Source organism: Erinaceus europaeus, chromosome 11, assembly GCF_950295315.1.
Source record: "Erinaceus europaeus chromosome 11, mEriEur2.1, whole genome shotgun sequence".
Classification (NCBI taxonomy): Eukaryota; Metazoa; Chordata; class Mammalia; order Eulipotyphla; family Erinaceidae; genus Erinaceus; species Erinaceus europaeus.
The window spans coordinates 73558388-73574427 of NC_080172.1; the positions used below are offsets into that span (position 1 = coordinate 73558388).

The 16040-nt window shown below is 34.1% G+C and overlaps 1 protein-coding gene across 2 annotated transcripts in view; it reads right to left on the reverse strand.

Moving 5' to 3' along the window:
• Positions 1-16040, reverse strand: part of HFM1 (helicase for meiosis 1) — a 102103-nt gene that overhangs the window by 44992 nt on the left and 41071 nt on the right. For both annotated transcript variants that reach the window (XM_060202058.1, XM_060202059.1), the window contains exons 20-30: positions 15229-15309; positions 12591-12682; positions 11329-11435; positions 11190-11237; positions 8605-8702; positions 8394-8525; positions 6757-6842; positions 6145-6228; positions 5848-6005; positions 2480-2583; positions 172-318 (exon numbers count right to left, since the gene is read on the reverse strand). In XM_060202058.1, the coding sequence (XP_060058041.1) occupies positions 172-318; positions 2480-2583; positions 5848-6005; positions 6145-6228; positions 6757-6842; positions 8394-8525; positions 8605-8702; positions 11190-11237; positions 11329-11435; positions 12591-12682; positions 15229-15309 (1137 nt within the window). The remainder of the gene's footprint in view (positions 1-171; positions 319-2479; positions 2584-5847; positions 6006-6144; positions 6229-6756; positions 6843-8393; positions 8526-8604; positions 8703-11189; positions 11238-11328; positions 11436-12590; positions 12683-15228; positions 15310-16040) is intronic.

Here is a 16040-nt window from a genome sequence, read left to right on the forward strand (position 1 = left end):
CATATATTAACCATAACAGAGAATTGCTACTGTATATTAATGTAACTATTATAAAGTTTAAGCACCTAATTCCAGTGAATATGCAATCTTAATCTTAGTGAAGCAGTACTTTAATTGCTTCTAGGATATACCTTTGCTGTAATAAAAAATGAAATAAATATAGTTATTTACCTTTATTGGATCCTGTCACATTAGGTCTGTTTGAAGGTTTAGAATGGGAAGTCTCTGTTTCTGATTTTTTCTGCATAATTATTTGATTTCCAAACTTTTCAGGCACTAAGTAAAAAACTTTAAATTTCTGCTGAATATCAAGTCCAACTGAAAAGAGAAAAATAAAAGAATATAAATGTTTGCTTAAATCATGTAAATTTACAGCTGAAGTTATTCATTTGCTTCTATACACCTTACATTTTTAAGCTAAGAGAATTAACATGTCTATGAAATTAAAATGTAAATTTTAAATACAACATGAAAAAGCATATATATGAAAATAGTCTTAAAATAATTGAAATTAATTATAAATTTAATTATTATATTAATAATTATTTAGTGATAAAATTATTGAATGTAAAATTTTATTATCCTGACCCATGCTAAACTTTCCATATCTAAGTACATAAAATTCTTTTATTTTTTAAAGATTTTGTTTATGTATTGGCTAGAGAGAGAGAAATCAAGAGGGATGGGAAGATAGAGGGGAAGAGAGACAGGAAGATCAGCAGCACTGCTTCACAGCTTGCAAAGCTTTCCCCCTGCAGGTGGGAACTGGAAGCTTGAAACCTAGTCCCTGCTCAATGTAACATGTGACTAAAGTGGGTGTTCCACCACCCAGCCCCAACAAATTTTCTTTAAAGTAATTCATATTATTTAAATAAATTACCTTTAACACATTATTTATATTTGTTTAAGTATAAAGAAAATAATTTTTAATTATTTTACTTTCACCAGGGTTAGCTCTGTGTCTTGGTGTTTTCCCAATGAATCTACCTCTCCCAGAGGCCATTTTCCCCTTTTTACTTTTCTCCTTTATTAGAACAGAAATTGAGAATGAAGGGGGAGAGGGAAAAGAAGAGGAAAGCACTACTTCGTGGCTTGTATAGCTTCTTTCCTATAGGTAAAGACTAGGGGCTCAAACCTGGACTTTTGGTGTGGTAATGTGTGTGCTCCACTGGGTGCACCACTGCTTGGACTCAAAGAAAATAATTTTAGTTATTTTATTATTTTTTATTGGGGGATTAATTTTATAGTAAATACAGTTGTTGGTGCATGTGTAAAATTTCTGTTTTCTGCAAAATACTCTCACCACCAGCCTAGGTCCTCCTCCACCATCTTGCCAGGATGTGACCCCCCCCCCCCAGTCTAAGTTCTGCTTTGTGTTTTCCTTTCTGTTTTTACTTCTCAGCTTCTGTCTATGAGTGGGATTATCCTTCTCTTTCTGGCTTATCTCTTAACACGATTCCTTAAAGCTCCATCCAAGAAGAGGTAAAGGTGAATTCACCATTTTTAACAGCTGAGTAGTATTCCATTGTATATATATATATCACAACTTTCTCAGCCACTCATCTGGTGTTGAACACCTGGGTTGCTTCCAGGTTTTGGTTATTACAAATTGTGCTGAACACTGGTATACACAGATCTTTTTTGGATGGGCATGTTTGGTTCCTTAGGATATAACACTAGGACAGGAATTCTCTAGACTGCTCTCCTCAGGGGTCGGACCAATTTACATTCCTATCATTAGTGCAGAGGGTTCCTTTGCCCCCAACCTCTCCAGCATTTGTTGTTACTATCCTTTCTGATGTATAACATTTTCATAGGAGTTAAGTGGTATCTCATTGTTGTTCTTATTTGTATTTCTTTGACTGTCAATGACTTGGAACAAATTTTTATATGTCTGTTGGCCTTTTGGGTCTCTTCTTTGGTGAATTTCTGTTCATATCCTCTCCCCATTTTTGGATGTGATTTTTTTGTTGTTGTTGAGTTTTGTGAACTCCTTATATATCCTGGTTATTAGCTTCTTGTCTGATATATGGCATGTAAAGATCTTCTCCCATTCTGTGGGAGGTCTTATTCTGTGGGTGGTGGTTTCTTTTGATGTGCTGAAGCTTTTCAATTTGATGTACTCCTTTTGGTTTATTTTTGTTTTAGTCTTTCTTGTAATTGGATTTGTATCACTGAAGATGCCTATAAAACTTAGATGGGAAAGAGTTCTACTAATATTTTAAGCACTTGGTAGTTTCTGGTCTGACATCCAAGTCTTTGATCCATTTGGAGTTTGCTTTTGTGTGTAGCAAAATGCAGTGATTCAGTTTCATTTTTCTGCACATTTTACTTTTCCCAACACCATTTATTGAAGCTACTTTCCTTTCTCCACCTAAGAGTTTTGGTCTCCTTATCAAAAATTAGATGTCCATAGGTGTGAAATAAATTTAAATGCTACCATATCCTTTACAATCATGTCTTATTTCAATTAACTTACCATATTCAGAACTAATTAGATTTATACTAAGATCTTCAGATTTAAGAGCTCTCTTCACATCAATCTTTTTGGCCCAGTTTCCAGTTTTTAGCAAAGCTGAATCCCTGAAAAATAACAATATATCATTCAAATAGTGATCCAAACACTAAACGAAATATCACATTACTATTCAAGAGTTAATTAATCCTAAATTCTATCTGGTAGTGAACTGAGTGACTTTTCTTACATTCTGAGGAGGAGAAACGAAATGTCAACATTACTTAACAGCTGATTCCAAGTTATATTGGCACATTGCAATCAACCAGATTAAATAGTTGCTATGAATAATCCATGAGTTTGTCCCTAAATCATTGTCACTTTAAGCTGGCTACACATAAATTATATGTATCACTGATAATTTATTATTATTATTATTATTATTATTATTATTATTATTATTATTTTGTCACCAGTGTTATCACTGGGGCTATAGTGCCTGTGAGATGAATCTGCCACTCCTGGAGGTCATTTTTCCTGTTTTTTTTTTTCCTTGTTATTTGATAGGACAAAAAATAAGAGAAAAGAGGGAGACAGAGAGAGAGAAAGAGAGAGAGAGAGAGAATATAGTCAATCTGTATCTTGACCTTGGGAGAACTATAACAGTTTCTTCTTTTTTTTTTTAAGGAAATTACTTATTTATTCATGAGAAAAACAGGAGGAGAAAGAAAGAACCAAACATCATTGTGGTACATGTGCTGTCGGGGATTGAACTTGGGATTTCACGCTTGAGAGTCCAATGCTTCATTGTGCCACCTCCCAGACCACAACTGGAGGGGATGGGGACACATACGTATGCTGGTGAGAATGGTGTGAAATTTTATATGCCTATTATTCTATAATTCTGTAAATCACTAATAAAAATTTTAAAAAATTAACTTGGAAATTTTAAAAAATAAAACCCCCAAAAATATGTTAAGAGGAGAGAGAGTGAAAGAGGCAGAGAGAAAGAAATACACCTATAGACCTGCTTCACTACTGGTGAAACTTCCCCCCTGTGTGGTGGGGCCTCAAACCACGTCCTCATACATAGTGATGTGTGTGCTTAACTGAGTCAACCACCACGCTCCCAGAGATTTTCTTTTTTAAAAGATTTCTGGGAGTTGGGCAGTAGAGCAGCGGGTTAAGCGCACATGGCGCAAAGCGCAAAGACCTGCATTAAGGATCCTGGTTCGAGCCCCCGACTCCCCACCTGCAGGGGAGTCGCTTCACAGGTGGTGAAGCAGGTCTGCAGGTGTCTATCTTTCTTTCCCCCTCTCTGTCTACCCCTCCTCTCTCCATTTCTCTCTGTCTTATCCAACTACAACGACATCAATAACAACAATAATAACTACAACAGTAAAACAACAAGGGCAACAAAAGGGAAAATAAATAAATATTAAAAAATTTTTTTAAAAGATTTCTTCTTTCTCTCTTCCTTTAAAAAATATTTTTATATATTTATTACTGGATAGAGGCAGAAAGAAATTGAGCATGGAGAGGGAAATTAGAGAAGGAAAGACACAGAGAGAAACCTGTAGCCCTGCTTCTCTACTTCTAAAACTTTCCCCCTGCAGATGGGGATCAGAGTCTTAAACCTGGGCCTTTGTGAACTGTAATGTCTGCACTTAACCAGGTGTGCCACCTCCTACTCCCACCCCATAACCTCCCCCCGAAAATGTTAATAATACTTTTTGAATTGACACAAAATAGTTTGTATCTAATAATTTCACAGCCCAGCAAACAAATATGTAAATAAACTTAGTTTTACACAGTTAAGACTAGCATAAAACTTAATTGTCACAGAGTATAAATGTTTGTACAATATTTTCTACAAGTGTGTCAAGGTTAGTTGCAGGAGAGTAGTTATCAGTGAAAGGCGTAGTCTATTAGTTACCACAGTTCCTTTTGGAAACTTCATAGAAAAAGAAAGAGAGAAAGAAAAAAAGAGAAAGAAAGAAAGAAAGACACTTAAATAAAGAAAAGAGAAAAAGAAAAACTTCATAAGACATTTTAGGAAGATATCCTTTTGTGCTCTAACAACAATCAGGAGATTCCCATTTCATGGTCTCTGCCATTCCTAAATGTGCAGATACAGGAATATGGTTCACAGCACTGGCTTGAGTCAGAATGCTTGAGCTCAAATCTATACTGCTATAAACTAGTTACATGACTTTGGACTCAGTCTCAATATCCTTCTTTACAAAATGGAAACAATGCTAGTATCTATCTCATCTGAAGATTAAGTACCTTTGCTACAGTAATAACTGATACCCTGAGTTTGCCAATAACACTCTGAGAAAAAAATAAAAGTATTAAGTAAAATATATATATATATATATATATATATATACACACACACATATATATAGAATAGTATGTGGGAGAACTAGGTGTATAGTGGAAGGTGCTTCCTCTATATATTTGTCTGCTAGGATTAAAAAATGGGTTATAGTAGTAGAGTTTTATTTGTAAATAAAATATACATTTTATTTATTTTTATTTTATTTATTTTTTATTTTATTTATTTATTTTTATTTTATTTATTATTTATTTATTTTTTAATTTTTATCTGTTTATTTATTTATTTCTGCATCAGGGTTATCACTGGGATTCAGTGCCTGCACCACTGATGACTCCATAGTTCCTGGCAACCTTTTTTTCTCCCCCATTTTTCTTTCTTTTTCTGCTAGAAACAGAGATGGAAAGAAAAAAGACCACAGCTACTCCTAAAGGTCATCATTCACTTTTTTCAGATAATAGTAACAAATTTTATACTAACAATTCATTTGAGCTGTACTAAACATAATAATCTAAAACAATAGACTCAATATTAGTCTTTTATTTAACAGAGAACATACTACAGTTAGGAAAACAATTGTTATTTTTTATATGTTATTTTAATAAGAGATAAAGAATGGGGAGTGGGGAAAAAGGGAGGGGAAAGACTACTCATCTCTGACTTATGGTGGTGCTAGGGATTGAAACTGGGACCTTGGAGCCTCAGGCATAAAAATCTTTTTTACAGAATCATTACGCTGTCTCCCCAGCCCTTCAAAGTGATTTTTAAAAAAATCTTTATTTATTGGATAGAGACAGCCAAAAATTAAAAGGGAAGGGAGAGAGAGAGAGAGAGAGAGAGAGACTTGCAGCATTGCTTCACCACTTGCAAAGCTTGTGGAACTGCGGACTTAACAAGGGTCCTTTCTCATTGTAACACATGCACTCAACTAGGTGTGCCACTACCTAGCCCTTTCACAGTGATTTTTATTACTAATTTTCTCAATGTATATTTTTCACAAATTTCATAGTATATGCCTACAAAAATCATGTATCAGATATTATATACTTACATAATTTTGTGCTTAAAAACCAGTTGATTATCTGCATCACCTATTATTAAGGTAACATGGTGAGAATCTGGTGCTGTTCTTCTGGATTGCAGTTGTTCAAAGTTTTTCAGCATTACAGTTACTACTATTTCTGCCATAGTATCAGTATATCTTCCAATCTTTAAAAAGCACAGGCATAAAAATGTTTAAAAAAATAACTCTACTACTCAGATGAATATCCAAAACATTCATTCATAGGTGATCTATTCTTAAAAGGACAATTGAAATATCTAAAAATAAAACCTAGAAAATATTTACCTGTTCCACTTCAATGTTGTATTTTGGTAGATACATCACAGTTTCTTTAATCTGAGTTCCAAATGGAGGATGTCTATTTAGAATCTAAAAAAACATTCATATCATTATATCCATATCACACACTTAAACACTTTTAGTGAAATATTTTTCAAATATGACAATTTTAATAATACTTACTACCCAAACTTGTGGGAAATTAAAATATAACTATGAGAAGGAAAGTTCTTTTTTTTTTTTTTTTCCCTCCTCCAGGGTTATTGCTGGGCTCGGTGCCTGCACCATGAATCCACCGCTCCTGGAGGCCATTTTTTTTTTCTCCCTTTTGTTGCCCTTGTTGTAGCTTCGTTGTGGTTATTACTATTGCCCTTGTTGATGCAATTCGTTGTTGAATAGGACAGAGAGAAATGGAGAGAGGAGGGGAAGACAGAGAAGGGGAGAGAAAGATAGACACCTGCAGACTTGCTTCACCGCCTGTGAAGCGACTCCCCTGCAGGTGGGGAGCCGGGAGCTCGAACGGAAAGTTCTTTTTAACAGAGATCAAGACATAAAAAAGTAGGGTTTAGAATTAAGGCGGAACTCATGCAAAATTGGTAATAAATGAAAATCAAATACCAGTTCAAGTTCCCTTGCATCAGTTTCTTCTATTTTTTTAAAAGAAGTCAAACCAGCATTAACCATTGCATTTGATAATGTTATACCTGTGGAAAATTAATCAAATAGCAGTTTTTAAAATAATCCATCTAAAATTAAATTTGTATGTAAATATTTAATAACTACATTAATAAAAAATTAAACCCAGGCAAATTACATACACATATATGTTTCAGTAGAATTATTTGAACTGTGATATAGTTCAATATTTTTTCAACCCAGAATAAAATACAATTTGCTTACAAAAGGAAGAACTTTGACCCCCATGCTGACTCAATCCTTGGTTTTTCTATATGTCATCCACAGCAAGAAGTTATCTATTATTATATCTGAAAAACAATAGCTCGATAGGCAAAATGGCTCACTCACAGTGTGCAGCTTTGTGATATGCACAAATCAGGTTTAAGGCCAGCCCCCATTGCTTTAAGGGAGCTTTAGTGCTATGGTCTCTTTTTCCTTTTTCACTCTCTTTTGCCCTCTCTGCCCATCTCTATCTAAAAAAAAAAAAAGCAACATAAATCAGGAATGAAAATTCTACTACTTCAGAAAGTCAGGATTTCTGAGCATTTCTGTTTTAGAAAGAGTTATCTCTTTATGTCTCCACCTATGTCAAATAATTTTACTATTTTACATAAAATTTCTGATGCTTTCCCATTTCAAACTTGAAAGAAAAAAGGTAGGACTTCCTCAGACGTATAATGAGACAATACTTTATGACCTTATGTAGTTTTTAACATTTCCAAGATGCAGACAAAACTGTAAAAATAAGGAGAATATATGTCATAGAATAACAATTGTCTTTTTAAAAAATTCTAGCTATCTAAGAAAGAACAGTCTGAAGTGGCCTAAGTGGCATCTCAGTGGATAGAGCATGTAACTTTCAAGCATGAAGCCTTGAGTTTGCCAGAAAAATGCTCTGGTTCTCTCTTTTTGTAAATAAAACCTAATATAGAAAAGAAAGAGTAGAGGCAATGAACTGGAAACCAAAGGCAATGAACTGGAAACCTCTAGAATGCTCATATTTCAGTCTCTATAAATGGTATTAATAATAAGTCATCAACTGTGCTGTAAGCCATTAACTCCCAATTAAATAACAGAAAAATAATTAAGACATTTACATAGCAAATAATCAGGCATAATTATTTGCAGAATATCTATGAATATCAATACTAATGTCCTACTGTTATTGAAAAAGAGAAAAAGTTAAGATATTAATAAGTAGGTAGCACTTCATTGTAATCTATCAGGAATGGTCCAGAATTGTTAGTTCTGTACCTTATAACTGAGACAAAAATTAGTAATAAAAGGAAGAGCATCACATAGTTATCTAATCACTAAAATAAAATTTTACTCTCAGTTTGAGAACAAATTTTAAAGAGAGCATTATTAAGTTACACAATTGATTTCAAATGGAATCTTTTAAGCTGAGGCAAACAAAATTCAGATTTTCAAGAGAAGTATAATAACTTACTTATATCTAGAAATATGTTTCAACTTAAAGCACTATAAAACATAATAGAATGATTTTCCTTCCTAACATTTAAATACAAAATAAATCACAGACCTTGACAAACTGTTTGCCTGTACTGAGTACTTACCAATTTTTTCCAGCTGTTTGGAAACATGTAGAGAGTTTTCCCAAAGTTTAGATCTGAAACATTTAGCTAAAATCAAACTGTTCAACAGTACAGAAAACTCCTTTTCTTGGGCGGCCACAAAATCTGACAACCCTAAAAAAAATTCCAATATTAAATGTAGTACACTAGTTTACTCAAAAAACACTGAAAATTCACTAATTTTATCACATACATCTTGTAATTCGTGAGCCACTTCTGAAAATTTTCGAGGTATCTTGTGTCAGTGTAAAATCTTGTACAGGAATGCATCCTAATTGAGCCTGAATAAGACTGAGGAGAAAATAAACGTCTTTATTTTCCTTAAATATTATTATCTCACAGCATTTAACATCTCTGACTTAAATATTAAAATCCTTCTCAGCTTTGATTTATGCAACACTATGATTTTATATTTTTATCACTTTTTCCCATTATTGATCTCTTCTTCCCAACATCTCAAAGTCCAGTTGTATCTCTACATTTTTTTTCCCCACCAAGGTTATTGCTGGGGCTCAGTGCCAAAACTATGAATCTATTGGTTCCGGTGGCCAATTTTTCTTTCCTTCTTTTTTCCTTTCCTTTCTGTTTTATTGGGTAGAACAAAGAGAAATTGAGATGGGAGAGAGAAAGGTAAGGATAAAGAGAGATACCTGCAGGTCTACTTTACTTCTTATGAAACTTCTTCCCAACAGGAGGGGGCTGAACCCAGGTCTTTCACATGGTGACATGTGCACTCAACATGTGCCACCACCTGGCCCTTCTGCTCTTTTATTTTAATCTACTGAAGTTTCTCTCTCAAAAAAAACGAACCAAAAAAAAAAAACCTCACTTGTCAAGAGTTTCATTATAATTTCCAAATTGACATGAAGATTTACATGAGAATTTTTTTCTATAACTTAAAATAATTAACTTACTTTTTGCTTTTTCTGTTTTGCTCTACATTGGCAGAATAAAAAGGTCTTGGTTCTAGTTCAGATTCCTATCTCACTATAGCAATATAATCTTGGGCAAATTACAATTTATCTGAGTATTGTTTCATTCGTAAAATGATAGAACTGCGTTATGAGATCTCTAAGAGTTCTATACACATTTAAATTTCTGAATAAATGCAGCTACAGAACAGAACACTAACCTCCGTTGACCAAACTATAAATATGCTTGATAAGTTGCATACAACAATAACAAAATCCTATCTGGTTTCCGTAGTGTAGTGGTTATCACACGCTGGCCTCACAACAATAAGATTGTTTCTTTGGTTTCCAGGAATTTTAGAGATAAATTCAATGAACTGTCAAGAGGAGTCCCAAAGAAAAAAATTGCCCTATCCCGTCCCCTACCCCTTGCCCCGCCCAGATGAGGAAAAAAGTAGTTCTTTCACTAAGTAGTTTTATTGATCTATGACCAAAGTTATTTTCCCTCAAAAGCACACCATCTAAATCAAAATGTTTGACACTGGATCTTTTTTTTTTTTTTTTTTTTTTTAAAGAAATCTCCTTCCACTGTCCAGGTCTTCTGACACTTGCTGAGATTTCTTTTTTTTTTTTTTAATATTTATTTTATTTATTTATTCCCTTGTTGTTTTATTGTTGTAGTTATTATTGTTGTTGTCGTTGTTGGATAGGACAGAGAGAAATGGAGAGAGGAGGAGAAGACAGAGAGGAGGAGAGAAAGGCAGACACCTGCAGACCTGCTTCACCACCTGTGAAGCGACTCCCCTGCAGGTGGGGAGCCGGGGTTCGAACCGGGATCCTTATGCCGGTCCTTGTGCTTTGCGCCACCTGCGCTTAACCCGCTGCACTACAGCCCAACTCCCTGACACTGGATCTTAAGTGCTCTGAAAACCAAGCATCTGGCATAGCAGAAAAGATTATATTGTTGCATATTACATTGTTACAAGAACTTCAAATGGGTAGAAGTTGCTACAGGTTGCAGTGTAATCATAATTTACTCTTCCAATTACTTCTTTACACACAATTTAAAGGGCAGAACAGTCATCCTACTATCATATGCATTCATTCACTAATGTTTTTTGCTGTTAACTACCTGTCTCTCACTATCATTCAAAAGACATTTCTTAGATATGCTTTCATATTGTCCATAGTATTCATATGCATGGCTTTTATTCAACTTATCCTGAAAGCTCCTGATGATCAAAAGCATGTCTTCTTATCACTTACCTTACTTTAAAAGAACACATTCTCAACAAGTGTTTGTTGAGAAAAATTTTGCAAATCAATCTTACCTAGAATTCCTGGAAAATAATTTCATATCTTCATTCTAACAGATTTTTAAAGTTTTTATGTAAGTATGTACTACTCTGTAGTAAGGAAAATAAGTTTTAAATATTTAGGATGGGGGAGATAACATATGATTAGGCAAAAAAAAAAAAAACAAAAAAACCAAAACTTATGCCTGAGGCTTCCAAGTCTCATGTTTAATCCCCTGTAGTTCTATAAACCAGAGCTAAACAGTGTTCGGTCAAAATTAAATTAAATTGCCAGCAAAATAGCTCACTTGGGTAGTGTGGTGATTTGCCATGTGCATAACCTAGGTTTGAGCCTGGCCCCCACCCCATTGAAGGAAGCATCAGTGCTGTGGATTCCTGTCTCTATCACCCTTCCCATCTCTCTCTCTCTCTCTCTATATATATATATATATATGTATATATAATAAATTAAATAAAATAATAAACTAAAATAAAACAAAATGTGTACGACTAGAAAAACTTCATAAATATGAAAGACAAGCAGGTAGTAACTGAAGACATTTAACAATTACCAATTTACTTTCATTTCTCTTGTTTTAATTCTTCCTTCCATTGGAAATCTATAAACAAAAACACAAGGGAACAATTTATTATTGTTTAGATTAAATAAAAACTTTAAAAAATTATTAAAAACATCTTTAATTTCTGTACCTGATAGTAATTCGATTTGGATCTCTGTTCAAAGTATTCAGTGTTTTCTTTTCATTTATCCTTAACTGTACATCTAAAAATTCCTTGCAGCTGGATATCATTGTGACCTATAAAATTTCAGCATTTATCAATTTAATTGTGCTCATTCTTCCTTCTCATATTATTTCTACTTACTCAGTTTTAACATTTAGTATAGTAGTTAAATTTTACTTCTATATATTTTTCTTATTTATTTTTGTCATTTTAATGGTACAATTGTTGACACAATGGTAAAATTTCTCAAATTTCCATGATAAGTGTCTGTAAAATACTCTCACCTCAACTTAGGTCCTTTTCCATCATTATGTACCAGGACCTCCAAGGTTCTCTTCCCTCATCCCTCCCTGCACTCTTTCTCCAGAGTCTTTTGCTTTGGTGCAATATAACAAACCAGTCCAAGTTCTACTTTGTGTTTTCCCACTATGTTCTCTATAACCAGTTCTTTTTTTTTCTAGGCTATTACTAATATTATTTTATTTCTACTGTTATTGCTATCAACATGCAAAAAAATTAGAGGTTTTTTTTTTTTTGCCTCCAGGGTTATTTCTGGGGCTTGGTGCCTGCGCCACTATTCCATTGCTCCTGGAGGCTATTTCTTACCTTTTGTTGCCCTTGTTTTTTAAATCGTTGTTGTGGTTATTATTACTGGTTACTGATGTCGTTGTTGTTGGATGGGACAGATAGAAATCGAGAGAGGAGGGGAAGACAGAGACGGGGAGAGAAAGATAGACACCTGCAGACCTGCTTCACCACTTGCGAAGCAACCCTCCTGCAGGTGGGGAGCCTTGCGCAGGGCACTATGTGTGTTTAACCCGCTGCGCTACCGCCCGACTCCCGAGAAAAATTCTAAGTACAAAGCATATATATTCCCTTCTCATAGCAGCTTTCCTAGTATACATGACACTTGGTCTTGAACTGTGAACATATTGCACTTCATATTCACCACCAATGTAGTCATTATCATGTAAGTTTAAAAGTATGGGTAGTTTGGTATAAATTTTCTTAGCTCTAATACAAAGATACAACTGAAGATATATTCTAAGGAGGAATATTTAATATTTTATGATCAAAGGTAGTAATGGGAAGATACCAGCAATAAGAAATTACTTTGTTTTATATGCATTCATTCTTAAATTACATGCAGTATACAAATTATTTATTTCTTCAATTCTATTTTGAACTACAGAAATACTGTATTTATTTTCTAGTGAAAATTAATATACCAGATCTGATAAAGTTTCCTTTCCACTTATTGCACAAAATTTCTTCACTGTTTCAAATGTGATATAATACCAAGCCATCAATCTTCCTGCCTCTATGGGAAAAGAAGAAAAAATTAACATTCACGCATTAACTGAAAGAACCTGTTTCTCATCAGTTTAACAAAGATGTCTTTATTCCAGTATCTTGCCCTCACTATAAAATAGCAGTGGTAGGGACTGCCCCAGTTTCCAGAGAGGCTGGGTCAGCCTACCTGAAGAAGACTGGTACTGAAATGAATGTTTCCAGCTGCGACTATGACTGCAAACACAGACTGACAGTGACTTGGGGATTATACAGGCTGCTGTGCTAAATATGAATATACATGGGCCACGGGTCAAATTGATGTGGCAAACAGTTAACTGTATTTACATATTTTCTTCAAGCTTGGGAGCTACTCTCTGCCCTAATCCAGCTTTCAGGTTATATTATCAATCTGACATCATCTTCTCAGACAATATTTTAGCCCACCTCCATGTTAACTACCAAGCTCAGGCAAAAATAACTAAAGTCAAGGGCCCCTTGTAAAATATCTAAAATAGGCTTCCTAACTTTTTTTTCAACCCTGAAATGTTTGAAGAATCTACTTCACTAAATAGAAATTCCATTGGAAGTGGTGTGGAGGGTGAGAGGAAGAAATAAACTATTTTGCTGAAAAAAAGGATTTATTTATTTTAAAAAATTTATTACTTTACTATTGGGTAGAGACAGAGAGAAATTGAGAGGGGTGGGTGAAATAGAGAGGGAGAAAGACAGAGAGACACCCACAGCTCTACTTCACCACTCATGAAGATTTCCTCCTGTAGCCCACATGGGGATCAAGGGCTTAAACATGGGTCCTTGCACACTGCAGTACGTATGCTTAACCAGGTGTGCCACTGCCGGGTCCCTAAAGTGTCTTCATGAATTTTTTTTTTTACACCACAGCACTGCTCAGTTGTGGCACATGGTGGAGTGGGGATTGAACCTGGGACTTTGGATACTCAGGCACAAGAGTCTCTTTTGCATTACCACTATGCTATCTACCCCTGCCCTAGCTTCCCAACTTCTTATCATCCTGCAATCCCTATTCTCACCTGCTCTATTCCTACTTTTTGGTTCCTATTTATTAAACATTTTGTCCAGCCTCATAACTTACTGCCTTTCAGACACCAAGTTGCAGATGATACTATGATTCCATCCTGAACTTCATAGCTGACAGACCTTATCAGTGTGTCCTAGAAGCTCACTTCTCCAGAGCCCTACCCCACTAGGGAAAAACAGAAATAGGATGGAGGTATGGATCAGCCTGCCAACATCCATGTCCATCAGAGAAGCTAGAACTCTTACCTTCTGTACCCCTCAAAAATTTTTTGGTCCATACTCCCAGAGAGTGAAAGAAACATTAGGGGAAGAGGGCTCTGAAACCCAATTTCACCAGGACCCAGACGAAAAAAAGTTAAGACATTTAAGAAATAGTAATAGATGTAGATGTGACTTAAAAAGGAAGACAAGGCAGGACCATAGAAGAAGTGGGAAAATATATACAGATAGACAGTTATAGAAACAATAGTCAAGCCATATCTGTGACCTTGGGAGAACCACTGCAGTTTCCAGTGGAGGGAATGAGGACACAGAACACACTGGTGATAGGAACAATATGGAACTGTAGCCTTGTTATTTTATAATTTTGTAAATAACTAAAAAAAGAAGAAAATAATGTTCTTATCTGTTTTCTCTCTATATGTGCAAATATATAATTATATAATACATACACACACACACACACACACACACACACACACACACCCTGTTGGTTTTATTTCCCTGGGAAACAACTTTTATTACATGAGGTTTTAAAAGCAAAGTAAGTGAAAATGTTTCATTGAGTAGATATGAGTCTCACTCTTTTTTGATATCAGCCAATTTGTATTATTAATTTATATGTTGCAATAGAATAAATTGTATTAGAAGTGATGAGAAGCAGAAAATTAAGAGTTAAGTACCCATCTAATATATGTTGAAGCAATGCTCTGGCTTCTTTCATGAAATGTCTTTGTAAAAACAAAAAAAGTTTAAACTAAATATAGATAAAACATGATACAAAATCATTTCTGCAGTACCAAGGTAAATATATAAATAATGCATTAAAATGGAATAACTGGTAAATACTATGAGTTATGCAAAAAGATTTTCCTGTTTGAGGCTCCCAGACCTCTGGTTCAAACCAGATATGAGCAGTGTTTTTTTTTTTTTTTTTTTTTTTACATTTTTTCTATACTCTATACAGAAGAAAGATGGAGACAGGAGAAGCTTAAGAAACCATTCAGATAAGTAAGGATGAAAAACTGGCAAAAGGATACCTACAAGAGCTACAACACATTTGAAGTAACACTGAAAATATGAGAATTTCAACTGCCTGCTAAGTCATTAGAATTACTTAAGGCAAATTCTCAGCCTATAAAAAAGAAGCACTACAATGTATAGATAATGACATTTTTTTAAATCATGCTAAGGATTATCAACTGAGACTGCAATTTAATTTTTAACCCTCTAAGTTTTAGTAGAACAAACTTTTCATTTAGTCTTAGGCAAATAATTACTAAATGATAGAAAGATTACCAGTTGGTTTGAAATTAACATCTTCATCCATCTTTATCAAATCGAGAGATGATAAATCATTCAGATTCTTCAAACATAATTCTGTTCAATTTTATAAAAAAATTATTTAGTAAAATGAGGAAGCAATACCAACTGGAATATATTACAAAATATACTGAAGTTGTATTTTTGTGTTATTGTTCTGGAAAGAACTACAGTCTCTACATAAGTGGTAAGAAAAACTTAAGTAAAAGAACCAACTAGCATCATAAAGTATTACTGAATTAATAAGATAATTACCATCCAACAGGTCATAAAATAACATCAACAACTTGAAGCTTTTAAAATGATTTACATGTAGTAGTCAGATTTACAGTAGTAATCAAGATATGGTTTCTCCTCTACATGATGTTCATTTTATTGAAGAAAACAATATATCAACAAGTAGTAGATAACACTGACACTATAAAAGGTACCATGAAGAAAAATAACTTGAGAAAGTACCTAAAGGATAATGGGGTCATTTAAAATTTTGTTTTATTTTTTTTAGGGATTAATAGTGGATTACAAGATTGTAAGATTACAGGGTATAGTTCCACACTGCACCCACCAGCAAAATTTTGCAAACACTGTCCCCCTCAATGATAACTTCCATAGTTTTCACAAAGTATTTGGTACAGTTTATTTGCTTGCTTCATTATTTTTTTTCTAATGTCAATTCTTCCTATCCATAAACATGGGATATCTTTTTATTTCTTTGTATCTTTTTCTATTTCCTTACATCATTACTAAAGTTATTAGTATACAAGTCTTTCACTTCTTTTGTTAGGTTT